Raw genomic sequence first — 19,799 nt, forward strand, 5'->3', positions numbered from 1 at the left:
GCCATGGCACCGAACTCTCAGTTTGTAGATTTCAGAAAAGGGCACTGCAGTTTACGTTTTTAACAATCACCCTTAATTAACCTGATAGAATTAGTGAAGGATCTACACTTTGAAATACTTTGCCTTAAACTAGGATTAAATAAAAAAGCATTGGCATTAAAAAAATAAAGGGTGAAGCTAACAGCTTTCACTTTGCAAGCAGCCTTCTTCTTCTGATGGCTATTATTTATTATTATTTGCCCTTAGATTATATCAGTAGTGACATTAAGTATAAGAAAGAAAAAGTTTAGTAGAATAGTAAAATATCTGAGATTAACTATGGGGAACAAACAAATCAACTATGGGGAACAAAGCTTTCTTAAACCTCCCCTCGCTTGGGTAAACTTCCATACTGGACAGACATAATTGAGTAAACTGAGCGATTTCTAATTTCCTCAGAATAAGTCAAAAGTATTGTCTTTAATATAGACTGAACTATATAGAAACAAAAAATGAGTGAACAATTATATAGAGTTAATAAGAAATACTTAACATATCGAGAACATACAAGTTGAGAGCAAATTTAAAGCAATAGTTCTGAAAAGGACATAGTTTTAGCCCACTCAATTATTGCTTTAAGGCTCTATATAGATGGACTTAATAAATAATGAAAATCAATATGTAGCAGAAGCACTTGGACCTAATAAAAAAATTAGAATAATTACCAAAGGCAATGTATTTCATACTTTAATATACATTTTGCTTAATTAAAGACATCAATGAAGAAACATAAAAGAATAATCAGTGCTCATTCCACCCCTCTACCAACCTGCCAATAACATCCCATTGTCCCTGTATTGGGTTTTTTGGTTTTTGTTTTTGTTTTTTTGTTTTGTTTTGTTTTGTTTTTGAAAAAAAAGGAGACCAGAGACCATGAACTTAGATACAAAAGGCCATTCGTGGATGTTAAAAGATCATCTCAGTTTTCATGCCGCAAAAACTTAAAAAATATCTGGGGCTACACGTAAGTTCTAGGATAAAATCATGATCCAAATCAACCGATGTACTTAAATGTACATTAGATTTTTTTCTCTCTCTCAAGGTACTCAATCATAAAGAGTAGAGAAGACAGGGTAAAAATTAAATTGTCGAAAAAGCAATTAGAACCACTTAAACCTGACATGATTACTTCATTTTTGACTGGCAAACTGAAAAAACATGGGACTCATTTAAAGTAATTTTACAGAAAGTAATTTTTAATAAATTTGATTGATTTTTCTCTAAAACAGACAACTATTTCATTTTATACTGCTATTAAAACTCTGCTAAATATGTTTTTAATTATATAATTAGACAGGTATCATTTTCTAAAAATCCAGAAAACCAACCAGTACTAAAGTTGAAAGAACATTTTCACTCTAACATTCTTAAGTTTCACTGGAAGTTTAACAAATATTATCTTCCTCAAAATAAGTAAAACTTGAATTGGTATAGTGTCTAAAGTAACTTTTCTTGTAGTGCACAAAACAAGGTCAATATAAGCCCTCTGACAAGGCAGATGGTACACAATCTAACATTAAAACTTTTCTACTTCAACACAGAAACAATCTCAAAGTGACTGAATCTAAGAAGTCTTGACTGAGGAATAAAAGATCCAGATTCTAGAACTATGAACATCAACATTTTCATTCTCTAAGCCTTAAGCAGCCTATGAAAAAGAAACAAATATGTAAAAGATTTTGAAACATTAGTAAGTCAGGAAAATAAAAAGAGCCTTTACCAGATAAAAAGGGGTTTTTTAAGAGTCCATAAATGCCAAATAGCAGCAAAACAAAGAGAATCAGACGGGTTCGTCTTAGAGAATCTGGAAGAGAAAGAAAGCCTTAAATCAAATGAGAGCACAATAAAATGCAAATATTAGGATACTGATGATAATCATATTTCATCACATGCAATTTTGAACGTGGTGTTCTGCATAATTGCCATGATCCTTTAGCTTCGTTACCAAAAACTGCATGAAGCCATTCTGTCTTTGACTTAGATTTCTCAGTGGAGAAAGGGAAAATGCCAGCAGTTATTTCCATTTCTACATAGCAAAGTTACAAATATGGTAGAATATGATCAATGAAAAGTTGGGTAATTATTAGAAAAGTTATTCATAATTACTTGAAGGCTGGACTATGACTTCTCTTCAGATATTCTTCTCAAACATGGATGTCAAATCAACTTACCATTGGTTTTCTGTGTTAGTGCTTGAGCTTTCAGAAAACCCTCTGCAAAACCAGTTTTAAAAGCATCTTGGTGAGCTTCAGGTATGTTTTTGGTTTTCATGAGTTTGTCCAAAGTCTCAACATCTGATCCTCTGTCTCGCAAAAGAAATCCCTAAACACACAAATAACGTATCAGTACTGCTTGACTATACAGGGAATAACAATCTCCAGAAATATTCTGACCACTCGCACACAAAAAATTCATTAAGGTTCTAGAATTTTAAATTTTTATTGGCAATATGAAAAATTAGGATTAAAACTCAACAGTAACTACTAAATCAATGGCTTGGAAACTGACACTGGACCCTATAACTCTATCAATCAAGTAATATAAAGAAGCTTTCTGGATGAACACTATACTGAAAACAGAAGAGGTCATAGGATGACTTAGGGCTCTAATGACCTGATGTTCACTCCTTTAACTCTGCTACAGGAAAACCTTAGTATTAAATGTTTACTGAGCATATTTCATATACTTGGCCCTGTGTAAGTTCTGGAGATGTAAAGACAAATAAACAATGATACGAATGTATTCAGTCTATCAAGAAAAGATTCATAAATAAGTTTTTGAAACCATTTTGATATTATGTTAGAAGTACTAGGTATGATGATAAAATAAATACTACCTAAGGAAACCAAAAGAGGTTTTAAAAAGAATGACGTACCAAAGTCGTAAGGACAAATAGCATGGACAATCTAACAGAGGCATGAAATAATAGCCGTTAGTGCTGAGGAAGTGCAAGCAATCTTGCAGGATAGGACTTCTAAAATGCCGAGCAAAGAGAAGGATAGAGGTACAGAGGGGGGTGACACACTGAAAGATGGGAACAGAAAATGGTAGGCAGAGGCCAAAAGATAACATGCCCACTGCATGACAGGAGTCAGACAATAAAACAGAGGAATACAACAATTACATTTAGTACATTTTAGACAGACTGATGGTAGCAGACTGCAGGCTATACTGAAATACTAAAGGCGAGGAGACTAAATGTGTGTTAATAACTATTTCTTGCCTAGATTACTCTAATTATATATGCAATGGAACTGGGAATGACGAAAACTTTAAGAAATATTTAAGAAGCAGAATCAAGAGGACTTTATAATGATTAATGGATGTGGGAGGTGAAAGAAGATAGATAAGTCAAAGTTGATTACCAGGTTTCTAACCTGGGTGGATGCTACTCAAGTAACACAGAGAACACCTAAGTAGGTACAGGTTGGTAGGGAGAAAAACAGAAGATGTTTAACAGGCCAGAGGAGACAAGTTTGGCACCCGGAAGAGTTGTAGATATAATAATTACACAGGTTATTAATCCTTTTCTCGTAAGTAGAAACATGGAAGAAAATCAATCAGCCAACAAAAGGAATCAGATATTGCTAGTTCTCATTTCAATAACTTGAAAATTATTGCTCTCTTTCTTGATTAAAAAAAAAAAAGTCTAATTACCTTCATGAATGATGGTGCTATATGCTGTGTTTCTGCTAATCTTTCAGAGGTGGACTGCAGACGCCGTGTCCTTGATTTCAAAGTTTTAAAACCTCGAGTCTGTATGAAACCTACATAAAACAGTATCACATTTATTTTTTACTGTAAATTTTTATTAAAAAAGTTCAAAACTTTGACATTATATATGTATACCATAAGTTTTCATCTTATTTTTTAACACAGTTCTTTGCCCGACACTTCAACACACTAATCTTCAAAATGAATTGACTCTAAACTTTACATTTTCTTGGTAATTTAAAAATGTTAAAAAAAAAAAAAACATAGATGAGTATCAAATAAAAATCAGTGTCTCCTAATTCCTCAAATCCCATTTCCACTTCCTATAAGCAACCAGTATTGTTTAATGAACATACTTCTAGGTATTTAAACACACGATCTTTCTATAAAAATAGTACTTAACTTTCTGCAACTGTCTTCCTTCACCTAATATAAAAATGGGTATTTTTCAAAATAGTTCAGATAGCACATTCAGTTTAATGGCTATTTACAGTCTTCTAGTTTAAGTATAACAATTTATTTAACCATTTCCCTACTCCAGACTTTAGTTGTTTCCTGTTTACTGTTACTAAAAATAATGCTGCAGTAAGCATTTCTTATATATTATTTTTCAGCACATGTAGACCAAATTGCTCAAAGTAAAACTGTGAGGTTTAAGGTTTACCTCGTTTAAAACTAAGAAAGTGCCTCCTAGAAGGCTATTATCAATTTATATGCCCACTAAATGATTGTTCTTTTCTCCATAGCCTTTGCGACAATTGATAATATAAGTATAAATCTTTTTAACTTGAACACATCTGATGGGAAAAAAGTAGTACTTGTTTTAATTTGTATTTGAGATTAGAAGTGAGGGTAAGTTTGAAAAATTTTTTAAATTTTTATTGACTATTGTTATTTCTTTAGTGAACTGACTACTCATGACCTTTACATATTTTCATTTGTAAAAAAATATGGATGTTATGTATACTAATATTTTGTTATGTATATTTCATTTATTTTAATGTCTTTGTCTTTTAATTAAATGATACACTAATTTAAAAAACTAATACAGCCTTACCTTTTAAATCTGTTATGGTTTCTGCATTGTGTTTTGACCAAAGAGTCCCATCCCCAAACTAAGATTTTAAGGACAGGTTACAGACTTCATCTAATACTTTTAACTTTTTGTTTTCAGACCTTTACCTATTTGGAACTTTTTATCTGTGGCAGTTCCCAATTTTCATTTCTAATATTGTTTGTATTTCCTTGTTTTTTCTTAATTTGATTTTGTTCTATTTTTTTAATTTTTCAGATTAAACTTGCACTTGGTTTAAGTAATACTTTCTTGCTGTTATATTAATTTAATTTAATGTTTTATCCATATTAATTTCTCATTCTTTTTAAAAAAAGTCTCAAAATGTTTAATCAATTTACTTCTCATCTTTCTTATTTCCTAATAAATTATACAATGCCCTCAGCAACAGCTTGTCCTCAAACCAAAGATTTTGATATGCAGATTTTCATTACGGTTCACTACGAACTGTCTATAATTTCAGTTTTGAGTTTTCCCTTTAACTGCAAGACACTCAGAAAAGTATCTTTAGATTCCCACATATTTAGGTATTTTTTTTTTTAGTTATCCTTTGTTATTTGATTTCAGTTTTATATGATCAAAGAACTTCATCTCTGAGCTATATATGTTTTGAAAATACAGATATACTTCATACACAAATACATGCTCAGTTTTTATGTCTTCCACGAATACTTAAAAACATATCTTTAAATATTTTTCTGTGTTCTCCATTAACCATTTCTTCAGAGGATTATTGGACTCTTTGCTCAACTTGGTGCCTCTCTTTCATGCTACAACTGTTCCTCAAAAATGTGAAAATTCTTGCTAATCCATTTGTATTTATAAAGAGGAACAGAGTGATCAGTACTGAATGTTGACAGGTTTCATCAAAACTAATGAGGTGGTAAATGTATTTAGACTACAAAACATAGATTGATGGTGAATAGCAGGATACCTGCAGTACATGATTCAAGTTCAAAGCAATCTGTGGTACTGTTTTGTTTCTCTCTTTGGCATCACTTTCGACCCAGGAGTCTTCAGAGACAGACTCCTCTCAACACACACACACACCCCTCACTCCCTTATTAAGAACATGTTTTTTGCCAATTGCAGCCTAAAAGTTAGAAGCTGTGTCCAAGCTCTGTGACTAGCCCACTTCTGTTAATCTTTCGACCATTTACTATATCAACCATCCCAGAACACATTATTGTCGGTTCATAACTTAGGGGTTTTTCCTAAGTCCTACTAGAAATTGTATTATACACCTCTTTCGGACTACTCTAAGTTTCATGAAAGTAGGCAGCATCTGTCTTTTTCATTTATCACTGTCATCTAACACCCATCACTAGTGCCTGATTAATGTTATCATTGAATAATAACATCCAATACATATGAATATCTGATTTTGCTATTAATTTGATGTCATCTACTTCATGCCTTATGGAAAGTCCTCAAATTTCTGGTCCACTGATGAAATCCCTCTGTTGTTACCCAGATTTTTTCCTGATTTTTCTTTTTCTTTCTTGTCTTGCAAGGGGATTTCGAAAATGAAGGGAAGTAAACAAATGTGCTTAGTTAATTATTTTGAAGCAGGTATAAATCCCATAGAATAATTTACTGAGACACTTAATACATTCAAAATTTAGTTCCTATTTTATATTTTTCACATAAATAATTGCACAGATATACCCAAGTTAACCGACAAATATTCTATAAGTTCTGTGAGCTACAAATGTTTACAACTATTAATATTTCTAAGAAAAACAAATCGGAATATATTACATACATTATTTTTTTCAAAATCAAAGCAACAGTTGCTTCATACCTGGCCAGTACTGAAGATCTGAACAAATGTTTTTAAGAGTTCTTGAATGTTGTCTGTATAAGCAAGAGGAGCGTAAAGTACTAAAAACATCTATGTAACCTGAAGGAAAATTGAAAAAAGTCAAATGTTCTAATTACCAAACAAAAAAAAATCATGAACTATTAGAAAAACCAAAATGTTTTGCCTTTTATTTGTACATACTTTTATAAACATCTGAAAACACTGCTAATCTAAATATAGTTCATCACTTTACTGTCCATCACTTGTCAAGTCTTTATCTCATATACAAATATAGCTGCAAATGAAATAAAAATCAAGGTAAAAGCTATATACGTTTTGCTGAAGTTACTTTTAGTTAAAAGCATAAAAAGATAAAGAATCATTACTTCTTAGACACAATTTAAAAATCTAATGAACAATGTAATAAAACATTGCAAACCAGAGGTACTACTGCTGCCTTTTTCTCTTAAAGCTCCCAGTCACTGGGCACAAAAAAAAGTTCCTTCCATAGCTCTAGCCATGAATACTTTGGTGTTCCTTCCTAACTCCTATTCCTGACTAATAGGCCTCATCCTACTTTATACCAATGATCCTAGGAAAAAGGTAGGCAGTGACAACAAAAACAGTGGTTCTCATCTATCTCTGTATCCCAGTTAGGATTCAGGGATTCTTCTAAGAACCCTTAGAGTGAAGTCAGAAACCCCATCCTAATACCTCTGCCTGCCTAAGCCTAGAGACTGGCTGGCAGTAAGAGGAATAACCTTAAAAGGAAATGTGAATATGAAGACTAAAAGAGTAATAGTAATAATAATACTATAATAACAACGATAACAATAAAAATTGTTAATCTCCTGAACACTTACTATAGGCACCAAGTACTTTAAATTAGTTCATCTGATCCTCCAAAGTGAGATAGTTACTTCTCACACTCATATGAAGAACCAGCTTTTTTGAGATCTTAGTAAACACTATTGTCAATCAGGGGCAGGATGGACTTGATCCTAATCTATTCCTCACTCTCAAAATACTAAGCCTCAGGGCTTCTCTCAGGAAGGAGGTATTATAGCATAAAAAGATAATGAAATAGAAGTAGATTTTTAGCCTAAGCCTCAAGCTCAAAACTTTTCACTTATTCTCACTCTTGAATTCTTTATTTATCCTCCAGCCCTTATATGAATTAAAGGTAAAAGAAAAATAAACAATGAGTTAATGAATTAAGTTTATACAGAGTACAGTTTCACATCAAACTCCTGTCTCAAATCTATTCAATCCTACTTTTTTGTTTCTGGGCTTTTAAAACATACTAATAAGAAAAATCTGTTTGCCCATCAATATAAAATAAGCATTTTGATAAAAGTCTAACTTTACTTGCTTAAGTTATCACCCAAAAAGAAACTCACGAAGCTAACATTTCTTTCAACAAAATGTCCACTTGTTATAATACCAAATTGTTACAAGACTCAAGAAAAAATATACGTATTCTATAAAAGACCGTGACTGTGAAGTATTCTGAGAGATTAGTAGTATGTTACTTGGAATCAATAAACACTTGTCACAAAAAACAAAACAAAACAAAACAAAACCACCATACCACTCCACCACCCTAAATGCTATGTAGTATGCTGTATTAAATCCTGGAACGGAAAATAAATCCTAGTGGAAAAACTAGTGATCTGGTAATATTAAACTTTTGTAAAATATAAATAAAGTCTATACTTTAGTTAAAGATAATGCACCAATGCTACTATCTTATTTTTGACAAATGTACCATGTTTATAAAAGTAGTCAACATTAGGGGAAGCCAGGTGAAGTGTATACAGAAACTGTTTACAACTTTTCTCTATATCTAAAATTATTTCAATATAAAAAGTTAGCCGAAAAAGAAAGGATGGATGGATAAATAGATGGAAGAATGGATGAAAGAACCTGGTACATAAAGGATGTTAATAAATGGTATCTACTATGATTATTAATAGCACTAAAATGGCTTATTTTAATTGGAATAAAAAATAACTTACCATATTTATTTTCAAAGAAGGACTGTGCTGAGACATGAGATGTATGCCAGTGGGAAGAAATGTTTTTGCCTTTACAAAATCCAGGAAGTAGACTGTCTATCAATTGATCAATCTGTCCAATTTTTAATTCGGATAATCCAAGGTCCCTTAAGTTAAGCACAGGCTGTAAAAGATTAAGTAGACCAAGTCAGCAGTAATATTATCAAGATATTTAAAGAGTCTAACAGTTGAAACAATATGGGTTATAAAAGTCTAGCAAATGCACTAATTTCCTTTTTCTTTCTAATATTTATACTGACGAAAATATTTTTATAGTTCTAGTTTTACTAAGGTCAGTTATACGAGGCTTGACAGTGGCTGAAAACACTGTATTCCCATTGGTATCACCAGTCCTTGGAGCTTTATGGCTTCCTTCAGTCTCTAATGCCTAGAAACAAAAGCCCAGTTGATAAAGAAAGGGTATGCTCTGCTACCATAGGACATCTCACTCCTCCAGCTTCATTGACAATAGCCTTCTTGGAACTGAGAGGTTCTATACTTACCCATATCTAACTTCTAAGAAAGAAAACTGAACAGTTAAAAATGTGTGAAAACCAGGCAAGAAAACTTGCACCTTAAAACAGTTCTAAAGTAACTGCAAACAGATAGGGGTGAGCTATTTTCTTGTTCACGTGAGCTGAGAGGGAGACACTAAGGACAGGTAACAATTACAAGCCCCATACAGCTACAGCTTCGAGTAAAGAGGGCAAAAATAAACAGCACAGTATCAACTTCTTATGATTGATGTTAAGGTAGACCTGTGGATTATATAGCTCTAGACTAATGAGGTTTGTCGCATTAGCTTTGTAATGATTCAGGTTCTTAGAATCCATTTCTTCATGTTTCAAAATGACTATGAACTACGTCCTGCCCATTTTACCTGATAGTACAGGTCAAAAGAGATCATGCCTTGCTCATCTACATATCCCAATGTACACAGTAAGGCAGTTAAAAGCATGATGAAATAAAATATTTAAAAGTACTTTTTTAAACTACTAAAAACTAAACAAAATAAAACATATGATAATGAAAAGAGAAGGACCACAACATTCAAGAGCTACTTTTCAAAAGTTATCTTTTAAATTGGGAAACACAAAAATCTATTTTTAATACAGAGACCTCAAAAGGGAAATGCAGATTCTTAACTAAGATGAAAGTCACTCCCCTTACTTCTTGAGTATCAGATCTTAGGACCATAGAGAGAAATAAGGTAGATATAAACATGGGAATTATCAAGCGACACGGTAACTGCTATGACAGAGACGGTTTTAAAAAGTGGTAAGAAAACACAGAACGCAACTAATTTCCTAAGTCAGTGAAGGTGTCCTGAGGTAACTCCTAATGTGAATGACGGGGAGGACGCCTTGGAGAAAGGGGCAAAGTCATCAAAGGGCCTGGAATGTCTGAGATGTGGTAAAAAGTTAAGCAATGAAAGAGAAAGAAAGATGGGCGATAACCAAATTGTGAAGGGCATCGTTTGAATTTAATTCTATAGCTAATAAGATTAGATTTGTTGTTGTTGTTTTTACAGGAAGAAAATACAAGACGAGATAACTGGATAAGAAAAGGCTGATGGAACAAGAGAAAAATAATATGAGTCTGAACTAAGTCCTGACTAAGAAGGATGGAAATAACAAATCAGAGACAAAAGACATTAGAAGAAACGAGCAGCGTACAAGGACTGTTGCTCCTTGGCTCCTCTTCATCCTTTTTGCTACTCTGTGGATCTGAGCCCTTTAAATGTTTTTCCTTTGCCATGTGGCACAATGTTAAGCTTTGTCAGTAGAGGGCACTGGAGAGACATTGTAGGAAGAAAGTTTTTGTTTGTGGCTCTGGTGTGCTCAGCTGCTGTCTGCACTACCCAAGGTTTGTTTCTCCAGCATCTGGCTCCAGCTACTTGTGCAGCTCCTCCAAAGCCTGGCCCCTCCTGCACTGCACAGTGGTCAACAGTATCCAGCAGCTCCTCCAGTTAGTCATACCCCCATGACTGGCTTTCTCTGGTACCCTGAAGGGCAGATTTCCATCAAGTTCAGCCTGCACGGCACCGCAGTGACTTCTCTGCCATTCGGTAAGCCAAGGCCATGCTCTCTCCAGCAAGGTCAGGACCTCAGCCTGGGGTTGGAGCACTCTTCCTGGGAAGCTCTACCCAAAGTCCAAGGAGTATTGGCTGCTCCTTGTATCTATTAGTCTTACATATGTTAGAGTTTTCTGTGCTTATTATTAGCCAATCTCTTGTTATTCCAATCCCCTATGAAAATAAAGGGTTTTTAAAACATTCGAGTAAAAATTTACAGTAATTTATATCAAATGTCCACTGTTCAAATGACTATGTAGTTTCTTTCCTGGCTGGACCAAGACTGATAAGAGAAGCTAAAACTCCTGCAAGATCAAATATACTGAAATTTGGAGTAGCTCAGTTTTGGACATCTTATTTTAACATCCCTAAAGCGTATCCAGAGGGGTATTTTAACAAGCCACTAGATAAGTTACTTTAAAACTTTAGAGATTTAAGGGTTAGAGATGTTTTGGAGTTATGAGCATATAGATATAGATAGGTAGGTAGGTAGGAAGATAGATAGATGTTAAGTAAAGCTATAAAAACAGATTACATAACCTGGGAAGCTTTGCATAATGAAAATTAGATTAAGGAAAATGCATAGTATGCCCAATATTTAAGGGGTTGGCAATAAAAAATGGCCATCAATACAGAAAGAGGAAAGAAACTATTGCCAATGTAGTATCACTCAATTCAAGAGAGTATTTCAGTAGTAGTACATGTTAAGCAAGGTCAAATGCTACAAAAGTTGAAAAAGATGTAGATTTTCAAAGAGCCCTGTAGACAGCACTAGAGAAATCGACACTGACTTCAGCAAAATAGATCTGTAAAATGGTAAAAGTGGTAGCCAAACTATAATGGAATGCAGTGTGAATAAAAGTTTACTAAGGACTGGAGTCTCCCCTTATTCATAGTTTTACTTTCTGCAGTTTGTTATTCTTGGCAGTCTATTAAATGGGAAATTCCGGAAATAAACAATTCATTATTTTTAAATTGTATGCCTTTCTGAGTAGCATGATAAAACCTCATGCCCACTCTATCACCTCATGCCCACTCTATCAGGCCTGAAGCCATGAATCATCTCTATCTAGCATGTTGGCTCCCTGGTGGTAAGTCACTTAGCAGCACTCCTGGTTATCATATCCAAGAATGTAGTCTTGGTTATCAGACTGTCAAATTATCTCAGTGGTTGTGTTTAAGTCACCTTTATTTGTTTAATATGTAATGGCCCCAAAGTGCAGGAGTAGTGATGGTGGCATTCACATACACCAAAGGGAAGCCATAAAGTGCTTCTTTTAAGTGAAAAGGTAAAAGTTCTCAACTGAGTAGGGAAATTATAAGCTGAGGTTGCCTAGATCTACTATAAGGACATATCTTCTATCCACGAAATTGTGAAGGGGGAAATAACTGGTGCTTGTTTTGCTGTCGAACCTCAAACTGCAAAAGTTATAGCCACGGTGCATGCTAAGTGCTTAGTTAAGATGAAAATGCATTAAATTTGTGAGGGGGAAACACCAACAAAAAACGTCTTCCAACTGATGGAAATGTGTCGTGCCAGAAAGTGCTGCACCTGTAGAAAGACTTCAGCAAGAGATTCCCTGAGAGGAGTGACTACATTCATATAACTTTTATTACAGTATATGATTTGACTTATTCTATTTTATATTATTGTTGTTAATCTCTTACTGTGCCTAATTTATAAATTAAACTTTATCACAGGTATGTACACAAAGGAAAAGACACAGTATACACAGGGTTCAGTATTATCCAGCATCAGGCATCCACTGGGGGTCTGGGAAGGTATTCCCGCATATAAAATGGGACTGCTGTACAATTAAGTTCAGACTACTTTTTCATTAAGTCTGAAGGCAAAGGGAAAAGGTGTTGTTAGTAGCTTGAAAAAGCTGAAAGGAAAGTTTTTTTGCTTGCATTGTGATGTGGATGTTTGGATGAACAAGGCTTGATGAAAGCAAAGTTACCACATAGCAAAGGAGGTGATAGTAGAGATAAGACAAAGAAAATGAAAAGGTTTGTGAAGCAGTGACAAACACCCACTGAAGACAAACAATAGGACTAATCAGAGTACCATCCTTGAGATCATTACTCAACCTCAAGACTGGCTTCTAGAGTTTAGCTACTTTTCAAGCCCCAAAAATATATTTCACTACTGACCTAGCAATTTTACTTGATGAAAGTCAAAGATTTAGCAACATAGGTAGTAAAACCGGTGTTGTTTATAGCAACAAAATATTGGAAACAATATCTAATAATGTGACATCATACGATGAACACTTTGAAGTCATTAAAAATTTGGAAAATGTATGGCATGAAGAGTTCATAAGACTATTAAATGAAGAAACCAGAATCTAAAGCAGCATTGTAGTATGATCCAATTATTATAAAAGTACAAGAGACATGAAATATAAGCACAAAAGGTTAACAGAATTATTTCTAGGGACTAGGTTCACAGGTGAATTTCATTTCTTCCATGTACATATTTTCCAAAATATCAGAAATGAACATAATTTTGCTGCATGTGGTATTTTCATTAGGAAAGCTCTCTTGGACTCTATTTTGGGAGAAATGTGCCAGGACAATAGTAAGACAATGGAATGCCTACAGAAAGAGGCAAGAGGAATTGGACAAATAGTATAAAAGGAAAGCATGAAGATGACAAAGACAAACTTTTCATTTAATTAAAATTTTATCTTAAAATTTACTCCCCAACTTCTCCTTCTACTATTCTTTGCAATTATCCCTAATAGGAGGACTAACAACATAAGCTATACATGGGTTAAAAGAGGCTTTTGGAAAACTTAACTACAGATTACGTCTTCTTTAAAAAAAAATGTATTCTGAGCTACAAGTATCTTATTAATAAATCTGTAAATGCAAGGATTCCTAGGGTGGGAGTTCCCTATATTCCAGTCAACATTGATTTTATAATTCTCTGAATACTAAAAGTTGTGCCATAGCTTGTACATTTCGCTTTCAGGCACCTATATATTCATTTTAACTGTTTAATTACCCTGAAATCTCCTATGAGGCAGTAGATGATAACTTTTTACTCTACTGTCCTCCCTGAGATTTGGGAGGCATTATGGTCAGTTAACTGTGAGCGTACCGCTACTACTGAAGCAACACAAAAGAATATCTAAAATGGTGCCACACAAATAGTAATCTAGGAAGTGAATACCAATGAAATCTATGCCACATGAAATTTTAATTAAATGTTAAAGAATAAGACAAAGTAACTTTTCTATCTATACAATTAAGTCAGAATTAGACATCTTTAATTACAAAGGAAATTAAATTGATGACAGAAATGACTTTGTTAGAAATCCCTAAATACAGAAAGATACTTCAAACATGTTTGTGACATACTAATCAAAATGCTTTCTCAAATAACCAGGGTCAAAACTATTACCTCATTGCTGGGAGCCTCATGCTCAAGAACCACATCTCGATGCTGGTTTTGAGAAACTGATGCACTGACAGAAACAGATGTGCTTTTTGGTGAATGGAAGGCATTGATGAGATGACTCAGAGGAACTGTAACCTAGAAAAATATGAAAGTTGAAATTAAATAGTGAATACCACCACAAAATGAAATATTTCACAAATATTAAAAAAAGCAAGCGTATATCCAGAATTCAATACCTCACAGTTTCCCCACTGCATCATGTTGTTCTAAGTCACCAACACTTATATGTGGATTTTTGCAACAGCCTCCTAACTACGCTCCCTGCTTGTGCTCTAGTCAAACCAAGTCAGATTGCATCACTCCTCTGCTCAAAACCCTCCAACGGCTGGCTTCTCTTCCCACTTAAAATAAAAGCCAGTCATAAAAACTATAACAGAGAAAGCCCTCCAAGGGTCTTTATGACCTCTCTGAACTTATCCACTATGTTCCCTTTCATCCTCTCTGCTCCAGCCGCACCAGCCTCCTCGGTGTTCCTGGAAAACACCTGGCAGGTCCTCACCTCAAGACCCGTGCAGCACTATTTATCCCCTCTTGTCCAATTAATAGCATAGCTTGCTCTCCTACACAGTTGAGTTCTTAACTCAAGTAATCTTTTCATGAGTCTTTTCCCTAGCCAGCCTACTTAGTACTTCAACAACCCTCCCTCCAAAACGCATTCCTTATCCCTTCCTCTGCTCTTTTTTTTCTTCTTGGTACTTTCCCTATTTAACACCTTTTAAATATCTACTTATTTAATTATATATTGTTATTATCTGTGCGTCTAGCAATTCTCTGACACCACCTGGGAGTCCAACACTTTAATTCCGACACTAACTATCCAGTGTTATTGCATATCAAACAGGTTAAAGGCTCAATCCCACAAGACTTTTCCCATTTTAGGTTCTGGTCATAGTCCCAGGCCAACCATACTTTCTGATCTACCAGCTTTTTAAATCAGGTTTCCCACAACCCCCTCCTCAGGTTCAGTAATTTGCTAGAGCAGCTCACGGTACTAAGAAATAAACTTTACTTATGTTTACCAGTCTATCATAAAAGACGAAAATGAACAGCCAGATGAAGAGGTACACAGGGCAAGGTCCAGAAGGGTCTCAAAAACAGGAATTCACCTACGGATGAGTGTTCCACTCCACTTGCACTATGAACCTCCCCATGAAATCTCTTAAAAGTTTTTTAAAGAGCTCAATTTCAGGGCAGTCCAGCCCTCTTCCCTCCCAAAAGCCAGAGCACTGGGGTTAAGAGTTCTCACTTTCTAATTACTAGGGTCTTTCTGCTGACCAGCCCAGTCATGAGGCTATCTAGAGACCCCATCCTAAGTCACCTTATTAGCATAAATCCAGGACAGATCCAAAGGGACTCCTGAGGAATAATAAGATACTCTTACCACTCAGGAAATTCCAAGGGTTGTAGGAACTCTGTGCCAAGAACTAAGAACAAAGACCAAATATTTATTTTTTTTTATACCACCCTCTCCCACTAGATTCTAAGTTCCATCTGGCAAGGAACTTTATTTTATGATTTTTGGGGGTTTTTTATTTTATTTATATAATTATTTAATATAAAATGTTTTTATACAACATATAATTTATGTATTTTGTCCTTTTTCTTTATTCAATACTGTATCCCAGTGCAACAACAGTGCACATAACAGATGCTAAATATGTTAAGTAAATTAATAAATTAAATGGGTTCTCCTTATACACCAGGTTATGTGCTTTACTTATCTCTCATTTAATCCTCAGAGCAACCATAAACATTAGTTACTATTTACACAGAAAGAATTTAAATAGCTTCAGTGACATGTTCGAAGTCAGTCACTAGCTATTAAATATAGGAGCAAGGATTCTAATCCCAATAGTCTGACTCCAGATTGCAATTAGAGACTTTTCATTCCATAGTTGTTATAGAAATAAGTTGATAATATTCTATTAAATGAAAAAAAAAAAGCTGTTAAACTGTCTTTAACATCTTTTTTTTTAAAGTGTGCATACACATATTTGCATAAAGGTAAAAAGTATGAAAGAATTTATTATAAAATGTGATCACTCTGGGTAATGAGATAACAGGTGATCTTTATTATTCCTATTTTTTACAGCATTTTTGGAAAAGAGCATGTATTATTTTTACAGCCAGAAAGAAACAATAAGTTCTTGAAAACTACAGAAACCAAATTATTTTAAGATACATATTTTCTGCCCATTTCTTTGAAACTTTTATTTGTTATATCTCTTCTCATTGGAAAAATAGCTCAGTTACTAAAAGATGGTTTGATCTCTTCTCAATGAAAAAGTTCACCTCTGTTTCTTTCCTAACCTTACAATTTACATTCAAGTGCATTCAAGCAATTAATACATTTCCTGTTTAGAAAAAAAAAGTGCAGCTTGCTGCCAGCGTTAATTTTACATAAACATGCTCTTTGAGGCTGAAGCAAATCTGACTGGTTTTCAATGTGAAAATAAAATATAAAGCTATTCTTGAAAGTAATTTCTAAACAGAACTTGTCTCTAATCCTTATGTAACAGAAATGTTTACAGAAATCAGATTCATCAAATGAATATTCAGCTAACAACTGTTTGAGAACAATGTAGTAAGCAACCAGGAATTACAAATGTGTTCACCATCTTTCACAGTATAAAATGCACATAGGTCTTACATGAACCCAGTTAAGACTGCCCACAGTACACAAAATCCCTTCACCATCTCTACCAATGTCATGTACCGCTAACTCTCCATCCAGTTGATAAGTTCTCCTAAAATCAGGTCTTCTGGATGTAAACTTCTTGAAATTCAGTTTCAAAAGGTTTTTAATACTATATTAGACAAGTCAAGTTAGACTTTTTTTTCCCCAAACAACTGGTAGGACTTCTCGAAACATTATCATCTTAGTAAATGACATCTTCACCTTTTTTTCCAAACAACTGGTAGGACTTCTCGAAACATTATCATCTTAGTAAATGACACCTTCGCCCTTGCAGCTGATCAAACCTAAAGCTCCTCTCTCCATCAACTCTCATATCCAATCCCGTATGAACTTCTTTGTCCAAAATGAATCTCATCCCCTTCTTTCCAAAACCATTGCCACTTTATTGTGCATTATCTCTCTCCTGGATTACTGCAATAGCATCCTTAACTGAAAAGATATCCACTCCTGCCTTTCACACTATCCACACAGCAATAAACCAGAGTGATGTATTTAAATGGTAAATTTGATGTTACTCCCTGCTTAAAAGCATTCAGTGGTTTCCAACACACTTAAAATCCAAAGTCTCTTATTATAACTCCCTGTATGTTTCAAGGCTTCTCCCCAACGTCATTTCTGTCATTGTGCCCCTCAATCACCACACTCTAGCCACACTGACCTTATTTTTGTTCTTCCAATTGGCTAAGCTCTTCCCTATCTCAGGACCTCCAGATATTACTCTGTCTGCCTAGGAGACCTGTTCATTTCCAATCATTCTTCACTCTGGCTAACTCCTATGCATCTTTTACTTCATATCACCATCAAGATTCTACATCTGCTTTGTTCACCTATCACATTACTGACGCCCAGTAAATAACCACTTCGTTTTCTATTATCCAGCCAATACTAGCAAAAACAAAAAAAACAAAAACCCCAAGTGAATATGGGATACACAAAGGAACATAATTATGTTTAAACTAAAAAACTAAAGTGTCCAAAATTTTTTATTTAATTTTTAAAGATCTTATTAAAATATATCTAACATATAGTAATATTGTGTTAGTTTCAAGTGTATACCATAGTTATTCAACACCAAAAAATTACTTTTAAATTTGAAAGTTTTCAAAAGCTATTCGCAAAACTGTAAGAACTCAAAAGAAAGAAAAAAAAAAACATCAAAATGTCACCAAGAATGATTTTTTAACGAACCAAGAACAAGACATTGTTACAAGTGATTTAGTCCGAAAAAAAAAAAAATCACTGAAAACCCCTGAAATCATTTTTCTCTGCACCATTTTTGGCTTTATAAAAAGACAGGCAAGAGGCTACATCAAAATTTTACCTGCAAGCAGCCAATACTTGAAAATACCTATTTGTCATTTCTTGTCAAAAAAATACTAAAGTATTCATGGCAGATTATTCAAATTATTACATCATGTTTGGGTCAAATTTCATTTAAGAGAAAAGAAAAAATAGGGGATCGAAGTCATGAATACTAGTCTCTAGCGAGGCGAAAAGATGGAAACATTACTTGTTTCCTTTACATCAATGGCAAAGACGTCTCCCCCGCCCCCACATGGACCCCTGAACATCCGCCACTCAACAATGCCTGAATGATTCTCCATCAAAAACTCCACGTAGTCAACTCGACAAGCCAAGCTTTCCTTCACGCTCATATCAAGCCCCTGCTTTACGGTCAGCCCTTTACTCTCAGCGTTGCCCCTGATCCCTTCTCACCCCTAGGACTCGTGTTAGTCTAAACGCTCCCCTCCCACGATCCCTATCGAGAAATCGCTTCACAAAACGCAAATGACAAATAGCCGCGGGCTGGCGGGGGGATTACAAGGCGTCGAGACTCACCTGAGGCTGCACCGTGTTCGATAGAGAAAACATCTCCCCGGGCCCTCAGCGACCTCACCCGCCTGCCGAAACTGCTCTTCTCTCCACGGCCCGGCGGGGAGGCGCTGAGCCCTTGCGTCTCCCTTTTTCTCCCTCACTCTACCCTCACTTGCCTAGAAACGGAAAATGGCCTCCGTTTCCTACAGCTGCGGCAACGACAGACCACCTGCCCCGGAAGGCAAAGCTCTAACTCAACACTACTTCCGGGGCAGGGAGCGCCACCACCCACGGGCTTGCGTCAGCTCTCCAGGCCTGCTCAGTGCCAGCTTTTCTGCGGCTGGTGCCGAGGACCTATGGCCCCAAAATAGCTGTTCTCTAGTGTTAAGTGCTGCATCTCCAAAGCTTTCTGGCTGTAGTTTTCTTTTTCTTACGGGGGCGGCATCCTTATCAAACCATTCAATGCAATGTATTCTGTTCCAACTGGAACAGAATGAACGATGATAAGGTCATTTGCTACAATTTAATGTTCTCTAACTTCCCCAAAATAAATCGAAAATTCTTTTTGTTGATCCTAATCTGTTCCAGTCAGGTAAGTTACCTCCCGTTAAGATGTCACATTATGGAGCCACTGCCCGCTTCCTGCTCATCCAGTTTCTCCACATTTTAGATTACAGTAGCCATCACTTTCCTGAACAGACCGAATTAATTTACATTTCTCGCGGGGGCGGGGGGAAGGTCGCGAGCATTAAAAAAAAAAAGAAAAAGCGGAGGAGGGGCCCCCATAACCTCTTTCGGAGGTCGGGAGAAAACTCTTCCTATGATTCTGATTCAAATCCCCGCTGTCCCTTTTCTCGTCGGCCAACAACTGTTTGTGGCACCGCCTCACCACACCCCCACCTCCGCCCGGTCATTACAAAGGAAGTGGGCGGTGGTCACTGCCCTCGAAGAGTCTGTTGTTGGTCGGAGAATTTCCCAGCGTCCCCACCCTCACGCTCATTGGGTCCTTCGGCATCTACGAAGCGGTCACAGGGCGGAGGCTGGGCTAAGCTCGAAGAGC

The 19,799-nt window shown here is 35.5% G+C and overlaps 1 protein-coding gene across 1 annotated transcript in view; it reads right to left on the reverse strand.

The window, feature by feature from the left end:
- Positions 1–19,137, reverse strand: part of YME1L1 (YME1 like 1 ATPase) — a 43,141-nt gene extending 24,004 nt beyond the window's left edge. Inside the window, exons 1-7 of the mRNA XM_016131487.2 lie at positions 18,764–19,137; positions 14,170–14,301; positions 8,648–8,810; positions 6,630–6,728; positions 3,697–3,806; positions 2,211–2,361; positions 1,760–1,843 (exon numbers count right to left, since the gene is read on the reverse strand). Coding sequence (XP_015986973.2) covers positions 1,760–1,843; positions 2,211–2,361; positions 3,697–3,806; positions 6,630–6,728; positions 8,648–8,810; positions 14,170–14,301; positions 18,764–18,796 — 772 coding nt within the window. The 5' untranslated portion in view covers positions 18,797–19,137. The remainder of the gene's footprint in view (positions 1–1,759; positions 1,844–2,210; positions 2,362–3,696; positions 3,807–6,629; positions 6,729–8,647; positions 8,811–14,169; positions 14,302–18,763) is intronic.
- Positions 19,138–19,799: the final 662 nt, after the last annotated feature.

This window comes from Rousettus aegyptiacus, unplaced genomic scaffold, assembly GCF_014176215.1.
Source record: "Rousettus aegyptiacus isolate mRouAeg1 unplaced genomic scaffold, mRouAeg1.p scaffold_m13_p_10, whole genome shotgun sequence".
Classification (NCBI taxonomy): Eukaryota; Metazoa; Chordata; class Mammalia; order Chiroptera; family Pteropodidae; genus Rousettus; species Rousettus aegyptiacus.